Raw genomic sequence first — 18,063 nt, 5'->3', positions numbered from 1 at the left:
CATAATTGGGAACAGTGCAAGGGGGTTAGAGGGATGAAGGAAACAGAAGTTGTGTTGATAAAGGACATCCAGGAGAGAAAAATAATGGGTTAAAGAGTGCAGGAGAGAGAGAGAGATCAAACAACAAGATATATTTGAGTTCATTTTCTTCCTTATAGCCCACATGAGTAGAGGTGTTTGCAAACAGTCGGACTCAATAGTGGTTTTATGATAAAAACTTAACGCCTATTTTGTTAATTCCCAGGATGAATGGTGATTTTTTTTTTTCCTAGAGACATAGTAGATAAAGACAGTGTTTGATTTTTCATGTCCAGGTAATCTGACCTGTTAGATGTTAAACTGTTTGTAGGAAATATTTGTTGTACGATGCCTTGGGTGAAAGGAAATGGTTGAGCAGAGTTCTTAGTCTTGACCCTATGTGGCCACTGGTCCACCATCCCATCAGAGGCCTGATGAATGATGAGGATGTATGGTTCAAATAAAAACTAGAGCAGTGCCTGGAAAACAAATCTGGCTGACAGGGTCCTTTTATTTAGAGAATGAACTTGGCAATGTCAGATTCTTAGAAATTTGTTAGTCAGCTATAGGAGAAAGGGGGAAATCTAATTCAGAGAAGAAAATAATTGCTTCACCTCTTTCAAAGGTCATCAATCTAAATGTCTTTAATACCCTGACAAATATCTCCTGTCAATTTGCTCCTTTAAAAGATACCATAATAGGAAATATGTTCGAGCTGCCATCCTGGCTGTCTGGTTTCCCTGTGGTGTCTACCTGCAAAGAGAAGCACAGGTGCAACTAGAATGACCCCGTGCTCAATTTGGAGGTGTCCCAATGGCCACCATTTTTGCCCTCAATGGAGAATGCTTATCCTCCTGTTTCAGAATCAACATTTGTAAAATCCCAGCCCGAGTGGGAACCTCCAAAAGTCATTTAATTTGTTCCCCAAACATCGTGGGTTGGGATGGGAACATGGTTGCATATGTCCACCATTCTCGAAGAGCCGAGACCTTTATTTTTAAAGACTTGAAAAGCAGGAGATTCCTCAGCTGCCTTTAGTCGTGCATTCAGGGCTCAAATCCGCACCATCCACAGGCTCTTCCTTCTCATGACTTGAAGTGCTCACAGGAAGTAATGAACTCGGGGTCATAATAACAGCTCCTCTGCGATCCCTAAGTCATCTGAGCCATCTCTCTGATTTTCCTCACCCCTTCGGCCACATCTGTGCAAAAGAGAATCCGTGTAGGCACTTTCCTGGAAGAAAATACCTCCTTGCAGTGCAGGTTCTTGTTACAGATAAGGCTCATGACCCAGAGCTTACATTTTCTCACGTAAGGCTCTGGCCTTTCATCCTTTTGTCCTGAACTACTTCCATGTGGCTATGAAATTAATGACTTGAACAAAAATGAGATTGCCAAAATGTTCTCACCCAGGAAGGAGAATTCTAGGTGCTTCCAGGAGGTTGGGTTGGCTGAATTCAATGAATGATAAACTATGGAAATGGTAAATTTGGCATTCCGTGCTCGATGGCTGGGGGATGGATTGCTTGCGTTTTGCCTGTGTTTTCTCTATTTAAGAAGTGAAAGTAAGAAAAGAGACTAGCCTGCCTTTGTGCACAGCTTTTTGATCACTCTGTTCTTGGGCCCTGGGATATGCAGTGATGGTGAGCGAGCAGTACTGAGGGCATGGGAGGTCAGGCTCCTTGAGTCACGGTCACGCTGCTGACCTTGCTGGGAGGTCAAGTTCTGCCATAGGCCCTCTGCAGACCAGCTTTAACCTTTTCTCTTTGGGGTTGTACTGTGCCTGCAGCTTGTGAATCGTGGGTCTGTCTTGTCAGTAGGGCAACTGGGCAGACTGTCATGATCACTGAACGTGGGGAAGTGGGCTATCAGACGCTGCACTTCCTCCTCTTTTCTGAACTTCATTAAAATTCTATTTCATGACTTCAGTTTTTAACAGTATCCCAAGAGGCCCATGAAGGATGCTAAGAATGTGTCCTCCTTTCGTGTGTGTTTACCTTAAGGGCCTGCACTGTTGTGGTCGAGTTGGCCCAGACTCACTTGAAGTGTTTCTTATAGAGGAAACCTCATTAGGGGACTCCATCCTGCTACTGTTGCTTTCTGTACAGCCAATGGCTCAGAAATCTTTGACTAAGAGTTTTAGATCCATATTAATCCTCCTTTTATAAGTGAAAAATCAAGGTGTCAAATTGTAAGAATGATACCTTAGACTTCTTAGAGTGTCTTTATATCCCAAAGTGGGGAACCAAAAGCTGGACTTGGCAATTACCTAGCTGAAGAGTAGGATATCTGATCCAGAGAAGGTGGTGAAGAAAAGAGTATAGTTTCCTGTATTGGGTTTTTCAGGATTTCACACATAGTGAGGGAGTTAGGATGGCTAGAAAGCGCTTATGGAATTGTTATTGTCATATTCCCTGACTCTGACTCCAAATCACCGGTCTTACTAATCTGTACATGTGCCTTCCCACCCCTGGACTTTGTAAATTCCAGTATGCTACTTTAACTGTCATTAAAGAGGGAAAATTGTCTCTGTTTCCAGGAATTTCCAATCCAAGACCTGGTTGGAAAGTGCCCCAGCAGTCGTGCCATTTGAGCTGGGGAGTCCCATCTGTCCCACTGATTATGCGGTTCTATCTGTCAACCCCTCCTAGAACAGTGGGGTGCTTGAGTGGGGTCTTGGGAATTTGGCCAGATGGTTGTGATGGCTTGTAGCAGTTGGGGAAGGTAGACCTGGAATCTGATGGCTGGTGGGGGCAGCCTTGGGAAGCACGGAGTAGTGTAGAAACCATGTCTCTAGGGACAAGGGTGGGATCCAAGGTGAAGGATCCACTAAGGGCTGTCAGAAGAGCCAGGATGTTTGAGATCCAAGTGAGAGTGACTCCCTGGGCAAGAGCTTTTCCCTATGGAGTCTGGGGTAGGCTTGAGGGAACTCAGGGGAGGACAGAGGTGTCTTGGATAAAGGCTGCCTCTCTGGGCTTTCTATCCAACACCAGGGTAGGGCTAGACTCTGGAATCACTGCCTAACTGCAAGCATGCTAGGTATGCCTTGCCAGCCACCTTTCAGACAGGTGAAGTCATTTACAGAGGATTCTGGCAAATAAATCACACCTCGAGCAACTGAAGTTTTAACGAAGAGACAGAACACTTTTGTAGCCCTACATTGTTTTAAACACATGCAGCACGGTGTTGCATCCCAGGCACACGGACGTTTTACTGAAATGGTCACGTGGTAGTAGTGCTAAAGAAAAATTTGGAAAAGGAAAGTCCCTTGGTTCTGCAACCACCCAAATGGCTATTTCATTTTTATAAGTTTCCTTATCATTCTTTCATATATATATATATATATATATATATATATATATATATATATAAAATAGTAGAAGGCATTTTGCATTCTGCCATTTTCACAATGGTCTATCATAACCATTTTCTGTGTTTCCAGTAGCCTCTGTAAATTGTCTCCTTTCATGGTTGCAGGGTAGAACATCCTGAGGAAGCCCCGTGTTTTACTAGACAATATTTTTCTTTTGGATAGTCAAGTCCTTTCTGGGTTCTTTGTTTGCCCCATTATGATGCTCTTTTCACAACAGTGTGCAAACGTTTTGCTTTTTTTGAATTACTCCGAGAAGTAGGATTACTACAGCAAAGTTTACTGACTTCTTTATGGCTCTTTTTATATACTACCATCTTGCTTTTCAAAAGCGTTGTATTCAGTGCCACCTTACAGGGTAGCACCAGCTAAATGGCGACGCTGATGACATTAAGGCTTTTTCCCCATTTTTGAAAATTTAGTTGATGAAAAATGATACATCAAAGTTGCTTTGTCATTCCTTTCATTACTAGAAGAGATAAAATCTCTGCCATATGTTTTAATGTTATTCCTGATATGAATCATTTATTCATATCCTTTGCCCATTTCTTTATTTGATGATTTTTTCTTACATTTCAATGAGATGTTAATCCTTTTGTCAAAGTGATACAAAGAATTCCTGTAGTCTATTAAATGTCGACGTTTCCATTGTTCTGAAGTTGAGAAATCTTGGGAAAATCCTGTCTTTTTATTTCCTTTGAATTTATCTGTTGCTTCAGAGCATAGATAAGTATTAGCTCTGTAAAAGAATGTGGACTATTTATTACATGCTAGTTGTCTTAGAGTTTAATTTTAAAATAAATTATTTAACTCTGTTACCCATCCATAATCTATCTTTTATATTTCCTGTAGATCTTACGGAATACTTTTCTATTTTGCTCTCCACGTATCAAACAAAGGGACATTTGCTTAATAATCCTGCCTTCCCCGCACTGTACTAAGAATCTGCTTTATCATATGCTGCATTTCAGATTTGTTTATGGGCTGTCTGTATTGTGCTACGTTCTTCTTTTGAACCATTACCAGAATGAATGAATGAATTTTGCTTTGTAACATTTTCTGAAACTTGGTTCCTTTTCAGAATAAATTTCTTAATGTTTATGCTTGCAGATTAACTGTAGAGTGATCTTGTTGAATGCCTAAATACCCTACTGGAATTTTCATTAAAAGTACATTAAGTCTGTAAGTTAAATTTAGGAGAATAAGCATTAACAAATACTAGTATTTTCATTCTGTAACAAAGTACACATTTCCATTTCACCAAATCAAATTTTGTTTTATAGAGCAAAAGTTTGTGGTTTCATTTTGAAGGTTTAGCTCAACATTTAGGTAAATTCCTAAAATTTTTAATATCTTGTAGCAATTATGAATAGAAACTTCTGTTACGTTTTCTAACTGAAAATACTAGGTTACTTGTTTTTGCTTCTGCTATTAAGTGTTACTGTTTTTTTACCTGTATGGCATCATTGTTATTAGTTGTCGCTTGTGTCAAAGGAAACCTCCTGGGCGATGTAAAGGGTCTCCAGCGTGTTGGAGGAAACATTGCTCTGTGACCTTCTAGCAAGGCTCCTTTCTTTCTCTGATAGCCTGAAAAAGTGGAAGGAAGGGGAGTGGGGGAGGAAAAGAAAATGAAAGTACACACATCCACACCCAGGAAGTGATGTCGTGCCCTGCAAGCCCTCCAGGAAGGTAGCCCCCCAAGCTTTCACAGCTTATGTTAGATCCACAAGGAGTCTTTCCAGATCCTGGGACCCCCAAAGTAGAATCTGGGGTTCCAGATTATAAAAGAGGTGGCTTAGAGATCTGACAGTCTTGAAACATTTATGTATGGCTGGAGAGAAGCAGAGTTCCCCTCTCCTTTGTTGCCATATTGGGATTATCTTACTGGGTGACAGTGTCCTCTGGGAACCTCCTAAAGAAATGTCAGTGACAGAATCACTTTTGAAATTACAGACGAGATGATTGAATTAATGATCTAGTGGAACATTTTTCCTCAGGACGTGGCATCAGGGTGCTTTTGCTGGCTTCACCCCCTGCTGCACTCCCATCCCATGAGGTGGTACCATCTATTCTCATTCTGCCAATGATGATAGCCAAGGTCACTCCCAGCAGGGACAGGACTGCCATCCCAATAAAGTCTTACCGTCTTGAGGTCTGGATCCCGCTTGGGAACAGACCCGTGAAGTCTTCTATGTAGCATATCACCTCCTGGAATGTTATCTAGAATCAGCATCAAATAGTGAAAAGAGTTGGTAGCATCTGTCGTTAGACCCAAGTTGAAATCCAAGCTCGCTGCTTACAAGCTGACCATAGGAAAGCTTCTCTTTTTCCATTTGTATAAGGCAGACAAAAGGACTGTCTCATCCAATTATTATTCATTTGTTCGGGAAATAGGAAGATGAAATATGAAAATGAGTGCCTCGTGTTTGTCAGGCCCTGGTAAAAGTGATGTTGATGTGGCAGAGAACACATCAAAGACTCATGGAGCTTATGTCCTAGGGGGAGGGAGGGAGGGGAGATACATGTCAAAAACAATATATCAGCTAATAAATGCCATGAGAAATAATAAAGCAGGAAAAATGTGATCAAGTAAGGGGGATTGTTCTTTTAGAAGAGATGATCAGAGAAGACTTCTCTAATAAGATATCTGAACACAGAGATGAATAAGGATGGAAATGAGCCATGAGAATATTGAAGGAAGAGCATTCCGGGCAGAGGGAAGCATATGTGCAAAGTCCCTGTAGTAGGAGATTGCTTGTCTGAAGAATAGAGGCAGGGCCATGGGGCTGGAGCAGAGGGAGTGGTGGAGACCCTCCTGCTGGCAGGTGATGAGGTCAGATAGGTGGAGGGAACCAGATCGAGTAGGGCAGGGATCGCAACAGCAGGCCAAATCCAGCCTATGCTTGTGTATGTACAGCCCTCTAGGTAAAAATGGCTTTTAATTTTTGAAAAAGTTGTTTAAAAAAGAAGACTACATGACATATGTGTCCTGCAAAGCCCCAATTCTTTACTGTCTGGTCTTTTATAGGGAAAATTTGCCAATTCCTGATGCAGGGCCTTAGAAGCCATGGTGAGGACGTCCATATTTCTAAGTGTGAAAGGAAGCCATTGGGAGGGTTCTGAGCAAGACAAATAACGTGAGGTGATTGACAGTCTTAAACAGATGGCTCTGACTGCTGTGTTAGCTCAGACTGTAAACGGGGCGGGTGCAGCAGGGAGCACAGTTAGGAGGTGTTATAGTCAGGGTGAGACAGGCCAATAGGTTGGACCAGACTGGTAGCAGTGGGACACTGAATAGTCGGATAGAGAATACATTTTGAAGGTGGCACCGAAGGTGCTTTGGATGGACTGTGGAGTGAGAGAGGGAGGATGGAGTAAAGGATGACACCAAGATTTTTGGTCTACCTCCTCTCCTGAGGTTGTCCTGGAAACTGAATGAGAGAATGATCTTTTCTGTCCTTAGGGTTTGATGCCTTCAGTTCTTTTACCATTCTGTAGTCAGGGTTACCTTCCTAAGGGACAGTTTTGATTGTGACATTCTCCACATAGCACAGGGAGATCGGCTGGGTGCTTTGTGACCGCCTGGAGGGGTGGGATAGGGAGGGTGGGAGGGAGGGAGACGCAAGAGGGAGGAGATATGGGGATATATGTGTATGTATAGCTGATTCACTTTGTTATAAAGCAGAAACTAACACACCATTGTAAAGCAATTATACTCCAATAAAGATGTTAAAAAAAAGAAAGAAAGAAAAAGAAAACAAAACATTTACATGATTAAAAAAAAAAACAACCTCTACCAGTGTCCCATTAGCTGTGGAACGGTCAGGTGTGGCCCTCCCTAATCTGACAGGCCTGTGCCTGCGTCCTAACTCATTTCCAGCTGTTCCCTTTCATCAAACCCAACGCTAACCAGTGAATCGTCCACCAGTCCCCACGTGTACTTCATACTCCCACCTCCAGAGCTTTGCCTATATGGGTTCCTCTTTTTTTTAAAATTATCATTACACATCAACAGTCCTACTAGAATGTTACTGTCTACCTTTTTGATAAAGCAATTCCTTAACACCCTCGTTACCCTCCTGGTCTATTCCAATGCTGTGTGTCTTCACCTCTTTGAACAGGGATGTCATTTCTATTTGTAACATGGTTTTTTATACACAAGCCTTGTCTCCTGCCAGATACAAAGAGGGAGACAATAGAGGATATGGTTAAATCCCTTGTCTTTGTTAAATCCCAGCTTTGCCCTTGGAACCTGTATGACTTTGAGCAACTTACTTTACTTCTTGCAGCCTCAGTTGGCGCTTCCATAAAATGGAGGTAATTCCATGGTTACTTCGCAGCACTAATTAAGAGATAGAATGAGATGATTCCCGTACAGCACTTAGTGTAGTTATGTGCCTGCCATGTGGTTAGAGCTCATTTAATTCCAACTGTATCAATTTACCTTCATTAAGGAGCTGAGGAAGTATCTTTCTATCCTATTCTTCCTGGTGCTGTGTACCCTGGTTTTGTACACAGTAGGCAAATGAATATATTGTAAAAAGTACAGTGAAATGAGTCAGGTTTGGGAATTAACTCTGAGTTCAGTTCCCACCACCATCATCACCACATCCAGCTGTGTGACTTGTGGCAAGATCCTTTCCTCTCTGAGTTTCAAATTCCTCACGTTCCAAGTGGATGAAATGATTCCTACCTTGAAAAGTTAGGAGGATGAACTATGATGGATGTAAAGCACCTGCGGCATGGTGTGTGCCAATGATAGCTCTCACCAGGATGGCGATTATCAAAGCTTCTGCAGAGGGCTTCCCTGGTGGTGCGGTGGTTGAGAGTCCGCCTGCCGATGCGGGGGACGCGGGTTTGTGCCCCGGTCCGGGAAGATCCCACATGCCGCAGGGCGGCTGGGCCCGTGAGCCATGGCCGCTGAGCCTGCGCGTCCGGAGCCTGTGCTCCACAATGGGAGAGGCCACTACAGTGAGAGGTCCGCGTACCACAAAAAAAAAAGCTTCTGCAGAAAAAGCTCTGTTACCTTTCTGGCACGGAAGCTCCATCATTCCTTAAAGCACTGGTCCTCAAAATGTGGTTTCTGGACCGGCAGCATAATCAATGTCATTTTCCCTGGAACTTATTAGAAATGCAAGCTCTCAGGTTCCACCCCGAGCCTAGTAAAGCAGACACTGTGGAGTGGGGTCCAGCAGCCTGTGTATTAACAAGCTGATGTGCACACGCATCTGAGATCTTAGTGGAGGGAAGAGTTGGCATGGGTCGTTCCCTTCAATCCCAGAGGGGTAGTTAAGTCACTCTGCTTTTCTGTTGGCATCATAATTGAGGACATGAGAGCCAGGAGATGTTTCCAGCATTGCCAGAGAAGGATAGCACAGGACCCTTAGTGCCACTTTGAGGGTCAGCAACTCCTGACTCTTTACCTACGATTACTCACAGAGTTGACAGGAACAAAGAAGAATTGGAGGAAGGTGTGACCCTTGGTTAACAATGGGAAGTATAGTTTAGTGAGTAGTTCAGTTTGAGGCTGAGGACTAGTCTGGGAGCATAAACCCACAACATAAGCCATCGTGAGCTATTAATTAACTTGTAATATTACAACTGTCAGTGAGCCTGACAAGATAATGAAAATTCTTTAGTGTGACTGATTTTAATGTAAGCTGTTGACACATTCGTAAATACAGCAACTAAAGTTAGTTCAGATGGTTTCAAGAAATTCAGAAATATTGTGAAGAACATTTAATCCTTCCGTAGTATTAAGGTGTAGAGAGCGTTTAAATATCTCTATAGCTGTGGGAGAAAAAGCACAGCCACATTTATATATAGTTACCGGCTTTTTTTTTTTTTTTTTTAACATGATACCACATTTATCTTTTTCCTTTTCTTTAGGCTCCTTGTATGACATGAAAAATCATCTCTTTGACAGGGTGATTCTGTTAATCCAAATAGAGTTGAAATAGAATTACTTCAGGCCTTACCATCTAGACCTCTGCCTTCTCTCCACCACCAGCTTCCCCTTCATCACCCGTGGCCCTGATGAGGGGTCGACACAGGAGAGAAGCAGACCCTCGAACCAGCCCTTGGGCTTGCTGCTGTGTAGTTCTAATACATGATGCATAAGAGGTGCCCTTGGCATATGGAAGGAAAATGTTAGAATTTCTGTTTGTGATTCATTTTAATCTCAGGCTTTGAACTCTCTTTTTGTCCACCTTTGGGGATGGTGGTCTATGCGCAAATATTTCTTCCTAAAAGGGGTGTGTGATCAAAAAAATGTGACTTGTCTCTGAGGGCAGGTTAACACGACAGGGAGAGATTTGGGTAAAAGGTTGAAAATGTTGATGCCAAAACATTCTAGAATTTTCTGTAGATTTCAGTTTTCCATGTTACCTTTTCACCTATAACTGGAAACATAATAGCCTTGTCTCCTATCATGTGCTATTCAGTTCAGATCACTTGGTGCCAATCAGATAAGGGGAAAAGTAAGAAGCAGACACCGGTGGCTTTACGTTGGGCTGTCTCTTCCTCTTGGGCCTCTCCCGCTGCTTGGGCTGCCCTTGAGTGAACAGCCAGAGTGGAGCTGCCTGGTGGGGCACAGAAAGGGCACCTAGACGGACCCTTAACTAGAGGATCTATTCTCGCATCACTGGTTGCCCTTTTAGAGCCCTGGACTTCAGAGCCATCTCTCGTTGCTGCAATGTGGGTACATAGGACCCATTTAAGTGAGTGGGCAGGAGGCAAAAGTGCCTTGAAGAGGAAAGACCACAAGGCACAGACTGTGACCATATGCCTGCCCCCAAGCTGCCTTTTTGTCGCTAGGCTGTAGTTACATCACATGTGTTTCTCTCTCTCACTCTGAACGCTTCTGAGAAGTTTCAAAGGAAGGTAAGCAGTAACGATCTAATTTACGTGCTTCTCTAGTAGAACGGCTCTGGGTTTCCGCTGATCCCAGGCAGGGGCTGTTTTCAAGAAGAAGCCCCACACATGCTCTCCCAGGGATGTTGCATGGCTGTGGTCACCAGTCTCCGCCCCGCCCCCCTCCGCCCCGCCCCCACCCCCCGCCTGTAGGCTGGCCACTCGCTTCTAGAATGAATTCCTTGGGAGCTTCTCCATGGGTCTTTTCTTTGTAGTCTGTCTTCCAAGAATTCTTGTGCTGCTTTGCCATCAGAGAGGCCGTGCCTGGCCGGTGCTGACATTTCTTGCCCTCCTTCCCCACAGGCTGCACAAGGGGGTGGCCACAGGACCCTGCTGTACGGCCACGCGATTCTCCTGCGGCACTCCTTCAGCGGAATGGTAAGCATCTCTGGATCCGCTTTCACCATTCAAGGAGGAGGGGAAAGATGAGGAGGGAAGAAAGGGCAGGAAACCAGCAAGTGTCTAGATCAGGTTAAGTAATCAGCGGGAATCATTTGAAATGGAAGTAACTATAGCACGTTACTGTCTTAGCGTTTCCTTCCTGGAACTTACCTCACTGAGCACTTATATATTTGTGTTTGTTTAATGTCTGACCACCTTCCTCCCCACTCCAGAGAAGGACCGTGTCTTGTTTTAAATTTATTTAACTAAACCTACCTGGACCGAGTGCAGTGCCTGGATATACTAGATGCTCAGTAAATATCTGTTGAATGGATGATCAAATAAACCGTGGAATACCTGATGACTTGCACATATGACGTATACGAGCATAACCAGTGTAGGAGAAAAAGCAATCAAATGGATTTTTTGTGAAATTTCTCCTCTTTTACTAGCGAAAGGAAATAGGATGGTATCTGGTGCCTTTAGTACTGGAAGAATTTGAAGGTATTATGTTAATCCAGAGGTGGGAGACAGACAATGAGCAAAGCAGTCACAGGAAGCAGGTCAGGCTTTGATCTATTCAGGGATCTAGAACCAGAATTAACTGAAATGGCGATTACTCACTGTAACTTGAAAAATTTTTCAAGTTTTAAATAAATATAATTTGTTAAACACAGATACTGCAGTTCTTTTGCAGGGAGTGTTAAGAGGAATATCATGATCTCGATCAAGTATAATATGTACCAACTCTAATAACCTTTACCCCCAGTTCCTACATGTTTCATTCTCCCTCGCTATCAGTATAAGGAAGATTTCTTTCTCTAGCCCTAGTGGAAAACTGTGACATGAATTCAAGACTTTATTTTCACACATTTCATACCTGCAGCAGCTGCAAAGTTTGTCTCAAAGCTTGAACTATCAAATTGGCAGCGAGAGCAGCAGCTGCCTCTTAAATGATTTATTTATTGCAGCATTTTTTTTTTTCCTGAGCACTGGTAAGAAGTTGACCTTTTCAGCCTGAACATTCGTCTGTGATAATCCCTCGTGCCAAAGGAGAAATAACAAAAGTGACCAAATCGAAGGTTATCTGAGCAGGAGATGGGGACAGAGAGTGGGGAAACTTTTGCACCCTGACACTCTCTAGAATTGAGAGGTGATCATTCATCTTTAAGCATCTGGTCCTTATCCATAGGGTAAATAAAACCCTAATACCTCTCTTTTTCTACCTAAATAGAATAAACAAAAGCTCAAAAAGCACACTTCTGGCTTTGAAAACTCAGGCTAGCATTGTGCTAGAGAGAGGAAGGTTTACATTATTCATCCTTAGGTTGGTTGCCCCTCACTCCCAAGAAATACCACTCATGGTTAACATGAACTCTATCCTGGCCAGTTCCTTTTAGGAGCAGCATTGAGCATGCAGCCTGTGAAGATGACTGTATAATACAGTGATTCTCCATTTTCCTGTTGCAGTGAACTAGAAGTATAACTCAGCAAGTTTGTGCCAAGTGCATATCCGCCTCCCAGTCTAATTCTAAGACCACCCACTGTGCCTGTCAATAAAAGGAGGCAGGGAACAGGCTGTGTCCTTTTTTCCTTTATTAAGTTATTTTTTTAAATAATTTTTAACTTTTACATGCACATGTATTTTTATCATCAGAAAAAAAAACATAGGCATTAATTGAGAAGTTCTAAAGCTCATAGAAAATTTGAAAAACAGAAAATAAATAGAAATGGGGGCATCGTTGTGGTCACTCCCACTGTCCAAAGACAACTCGTTATCAGTTTGGTGTAATTCCCTTTAGCCTGGGTGCTAGGCATTTAAGTTTTGCATACGTGGCAACTATATAAGTACACTATTTTGTGTATATTCCATATTGTTACACACTCTTGAAAAATAGGCTTCATGGTAACATAATATTCCATAAAATAAAGTACCAAAGTTTATCAACCTTTCCATTATTGTTGGCCATTTATGTTCTGTTTATATTGTTCCCAGTTTAAAAGTTTCTCAGAGTATCTTTGAACAAAAGCATATTTAATATTTCAGCCTTTTTCTATTTCAAAACTTATTCCTCATAGTCCTATGAGTTAAATCACTGGGTCATCAGATAAGAACATCTTTGAGGTTTTAAATATTTTACAAAAATATGTCCCAGAAGCACTGTAGCAATGAACAAGATAAACAGGCCCTTTTCATAGTAGCTCAATGTTGAAATTGACAACTGGAAGCCAACTAGTGGTGAGATGCCAAGATTTGACAGAAGAGTATGACTTCACTAGCATCTCCTCTTGTTCCACAGTATCTCACGTGTTTGACTACATCAAGATCCCAGACAGATAAACTTGCCTTTGATGTAGGTCTACGGGAACATGCCACAGGTAAGTCAACATACCTAGGTCTGCTGCTCAGTGGGGTCTTGGGCTAAGGGCTTTTGAGAAGGGTGCTGAATGCTACTCATTTGGGATTCCAAAGCAAAGTGGTCAATATCAACCTGGTCTGATAAAACTTTGGAGAATTTAAAAAAAGAATGTGTAATGAAAACATAGGAACTAAGAATGAGGGCAAGCATAATGTTTTAACCACAGTCTGCCAGAGTCTCAAAGAAAAACAATTTTTAGGGTTAGGAACCAAAAGTAAGTAGAGAAGTTATTCCTGAAAGAAACCAATGGTAATGAATAATCGCTAAAAAACAAAGATAGCATAATAAGTGTTTACATAATGAAGTATAGTGTTGAGATCAGAGAAGTAGTTCTGGGACTTCCCTGGCAGTCCAGTTGTTAAGACCTCGACTTCCAGTGCAGGGGGTACAGTTCGATCCCTGGTTGGGGACCTAAGATCCCATATGCCTCGTGGCCAAAAAACCAAAACATAAAACAGAAGCAATATGGTAACAAATTCGATAAAGATTTTTAAAATGGTCCACATTAAAAAAAAAAATCTTTAAAAAGAGTAGTCCCATTTTATTCTGCAGTGAACGAGCTATTTTTAAAGCACTGTTTCCCAAATGTTAGTCAATGACATCCACCATCGCGGTGTTTGCCATTCCTGTACATCACTTTTATTATTATTTATATTTTTCTTTACATTTACTTACTTTTGTACTTATAATTTTATAATAAGACTAAACTAAAATCATTGGTATAAGTAGAAAACTGGTATTGCTTGCCTTAAAAATAAATATAGAGAAAAGAAAACCATGTCACTAAATAATTGAAGAGGTGTTGGCAAATATTAGAAAAGTGTTCATGATATACGAGCTCCGAAGTGAAAACTTTCTGATAGAATCAGAAGGCTTAAAAGTAATAAAAGAAATTTCTCACTATATGATTCAATGTTGTTTAATTGCCCTCCACCGCCAGTGCTATACCTCATATACCATCATATAGTTTGGGGAACACTGGCTGTTTTTTTTTTTTAGTTCAGTCGAAAATAATGACAGTCAAGTGATGGATCCTAAGAAAGGTGGTGACCAGGAAGATGCAGGTTCTCTCTGGACACCAGAAATGAAGAACAGAGGGCTAAGATAATTGTCAACAAATATTTCTAGTTATAGTATCAAAGAAGGAGCTGACTTGCTGTGGGTTATTCCAAAGACCAGTGGAGCAATGGATAGAAGTTGGAAAGAGGCCCATTTCATCTCAAAGAAGGAAACCATTTTGTAATATCTGCAAGTATCCAGTAGAGGAACAGCTGGCCTCGGGAAGGAGGATGTTCCCTGTGGCTGGAAGTATTCATGGGCAATCTATCTGCCAAGGGCATTACATACATAATTTCTGCTCTATTTAGAGGTTGGGCTTATGGACCAATCAGGATTCTTGGTTGCAAACAGCAGAAACTAATTCCATTAACTCAAGCAGAATGAGAGTTTACTGGAAGGATATTGTGTAGACCTGCTCTGAAGCTGAGCCCCAGCCTTAGAAAATGGGCAGAAACGAAGGCAAGGGAAGAGCAAACAGCCTAGGTCACACTGCAGGAAGAGTCTCAAAGTCTCAGTCTTTAATATCATGACATTTTCCCCCAAATAGGAAGAGAGTTCCATTGTTGGGTAGTCAAACAAGGACAAAGTCCATATGGTCTTGCTGAAACTACGTCCGTTCATAAGGGGATGATCCAGATTGTCTGATTTTACAGATAATCTAGAAAAAAAAAATCTAGGGTTTAACCCATGTGCATTTGCAGTTTCTGCATCGTGCACAGTCACATCCAGAACGCCTGACGAGAGCCCCTCCCTCTCCTCCTTTTTGTACAGAGCAGAAGAGTGAGCCTGCCTCTTTAGGGTTTTTTTTTTTTCTTCCTGAAATCAGATTATATTTGAATTTGATTTGAGGTTGCTTTGTTTTCAGCTAAAGTGTTATTCTTAAAATATAATTTCCTCTAAGGTGTTGTCAACCTTTGCTGAAAATGACAAAATGAGTGGAGTGCCACACATTCTGAGTGTAAGTTGACCTCTAAGTATAAACCAGCTGTCAGTCTTAGAGCACATAACCGGAAAAGTCATATATGGTCATTCTATTTATACCAGTAAAATGACTTCAGACTTTTTGAGAATTGGGAAGAAATTTGAGAAATAACCACTTTCTAGTCGTGTTCAGGAAACCTATTTTTAGGTTCAGGAATAGGTTCAGGAAACCTATTTTTTTTTTTAATTATTAGAGCCTCCAATAAAAATAGAGGGAAATAGCAGCAGAGAATATTACTCTTTCTAGCACTTTTTTTTCTAAATTCCTAAAATCAGACTTGGTGTGAATTCTGCTGACAGATTAAGGAAACACATGCACCAACCCAAGTTCAAGGTAGCTGATCAGAAGCTGACTTTGGCAGAAAGACAGAGGGGAAGGTGTTGACCAGGTGTTCATGAAAGCCTAGAGCCTAAAATAATTTATTTACCTCCCTCACCCCCAACCCATTTCACGTTCTCCTTGAAGAAGACTAGCTTGCTGTTTGCTGGGGAGGAGGAGAGCCCTCGTGCAGCTCAGATATGGTTCAGTATGGCCTGGAGTGGGTCTTCTGTCTTCAAGAGGAGAGTCACTCAGGATCCAACAGAAAAGCCTTGTTTTTTACCCAGGTCATTCTGTGAATGCACTTTTGGCTCAGAAACCTCTTCTGGGTTGAAAACAAGTAGTTGAGTTGAATCTCTAGGAGAATGTGAGTAGAAGCTTGGAAGCAGTTTCTTGAACACTTCTGGAAACTTTTCCCCCTGCACAGTGGGTAATAAATGATTTGACTGACCTAACAGAACTGGTGACCATTTTGCCCTTGATTTTGCTTATTGGGTTCTTTCTTTTCTCCTTTTAAAAGTTTTTTGTTGTTGTTTTGGTTTTAGACATAGCTTTCGAATTAGGTTAGAATTGGAAAAAAATGAAAAAAAAAATCCCCACTAAATGTACTATTAGGTATTTTAGGACCTTCGCCTGGCCCGTGCACATCCTACTGATTTGGGGATTGGCCCTGTCCCTGGGCTCCAGGCCACTACGCTGTTCCCAGGAGAGGGCGAGAGAAAAAGGATTCTCTTCTCCCGTGTGCCTCTTGAGGACCCCTTCATCCTGGTCCCTCTCAGTGGTCCAGAGCACATAATGGATATATACAGATGTAGAGGCCAGCCTCTTCTGTTATGAAATTTTAAGTTTAATCAAAACGTAATCAAAATGATCATACTTATTTATCCAAAGTAAATCAAAGTAATACCCGTACATAGTTAAAAGAGAGACACAGTAGTCCTATGCTTACTGGAAACATCCATCTCCTGCCCACCCCGTCCGCGTTCTGGATTCCTGCGTCTCTGGGGCGTCCACTTTCAGCTCCTCTAGTATGTTCCTCACTTGTGTGCGAGTCATACAGTTTACTGCTATTTAGTTATTCTTTCCAATTAGGTATGATCTATTGATGTCCTAAATGAATAATAAAAATTTAGCTCTTAGTCTCCACTCTTCCCTGTCTTCTTTCCACCCTCCCAATATTTTGCATCCATTTTTTATATAACTACCAAAGTCAATATTAACTACTTACATTGGTATAACTGTAACTTTTATTTGCAAGTGAGACTCATGATATACTATGGTCAGTTCACTTTACTGTATTGCTTTTGAGTTTTCCAGTACTCAATAATTGCCTTGTTTGTTGCTTTACTTTCCGTGACCCAGTCATTCATTTCTAAACCGTCCCATAGAACAGAAACTCTCCCCTGATTACATTCAGTCACAAGAGCTGTTCTGTCAGCTTCATCTTCTTAGAAACATCCAATGTCATCCGGGAAATTCCCGTTTTCTCTCTCCAAGATCCTGTATTTCCTGGATCTCATGTTTTTCTCCTTTATTGGTTTATCACATCGTTTGGGGGGACTCCATTTCCAGTAGCTTTTACAGAAAAGATCCATGGGAGAAAAATTGTTGTCTGGAAGTTTCTTAATTCCAGCTTTACAAGTAATTCGTAAGAGTATTTTACATTGGAGATATTTTTTTCTCAGCATCCTGGAGGTTTTCTTCTAGCGTTTGGTCTGGCTGTGAGATGTCTACATTCTAATTCCTGATCTTTTGTGTGTGACCTGTTGCTATTTTCTGAGAGCTACTTGGATCTTCTCTTTTGCCCTGATGTCTGCAGTTCTGCAGTGCTATGTCTTGTCCTGCATCCTTCTTGTTCTTAGTGTCACAGGAGTGGACCCTGGTGTGTGTGTCCATTCTCCACTGTGCTAGGGACTCTGCGGGCCTCTTCCATCTGAAAATGTTTGTCTTTCAGCCTTGGGAAAATTTTAATATTATCTCTTTGTTAATCTCCTCCCTTTGTTTTCTCTGTTCTTGCTTTTTGGAACTCCTCTAGACCGGTTTTCTAATTTGCTTTTCAGTCTTGTTTCTAATCTGTTTTTCTTCATTCTTCATTTTGGGAGGATTTTTCAACTTTATCCTATAACCTTCCTGTTTCTTTCTCTCTTTTTCAGGAACAAAGATTTTTCTTTTTCTTTGAAGCGATCCTTCACGGATACTCTCATAGCTGCTTCATGAATGTTACTTTTTCTTATCTCTCTGAGATGATTAATTCTAAGATTTGCTTAAAGTTATCTTTAGCTGTCTGTAATCTTCGTGTTTTCCCTTTACCCACTTTTTGGTTTGTTCCCGTCATTCACGTTAGAGACTTTCCTCACATGTCAGGTCATCCTTGGTCCCCACTGACGTTTAGATCAAGGCGGTAAAAAGCGACAGGAAGTCCTGACTGTGTGAGTGGCTTCCCATCTCTTAAGCCTCGCTTTGGGGTAATCTATCAGGGACCCAGGCATTGCACTGGAGATGCCCAAACAGGTATCTTTTATGTTGGGTAGTTTGGCTTCCCTAAAGAGTAATCTTCATTTGGGTTGGGGGGAGGTTCAGTATCGCAGCTGGCATTCTGGAAGC

The 18,063-nt window shown here is 41.7% G+C and overlaps 1 protein-coding gene across 4 annotated transcripts in view; it reads left to right on the top strand.

Annotated features, from left to right (window-relative positions):
• RYR3 (ryanodine receptor 3) overlaps positions 1 to 18,063 on the top strand; it is a 551,722-nt gene that overhangs the window by 233,462 nt on the left and 300,197 nt on the right. For all 4 annotated transcript variants that reach the window (XM_082647182.1, XM_082647181.1, XM_082647183.1 and 1 more), the window contains exons 4-5: positions 10,603 to 10,677; positions 12,981 to 13,059. In XM_082647182.1, coding sequence (XP_082503308.1) covers positions 10,603 to 10,677; positions 12,981 to 13,059 — 154 coding nt within the window. The remainder of the gene's footprint in view (positions 1 to 10,602; positions 10,678 to 12,980; positions 13,060 to 18,063) is intronic.

This window comes from Grampus griseus, assembly GCF_964374135.1.
Source record: "Grampus griseus genome assembly, chromosome: 2".
Taxonomy (NCBI): Eukaryota; Metazoa; Chordata; class Mammalia; order Artiodactyla; family Delphinidae; genus Grampus; species Grampus griseus.
This window is presented reverse-complemented; position numbering and strand designations above follow the sequence as displayed.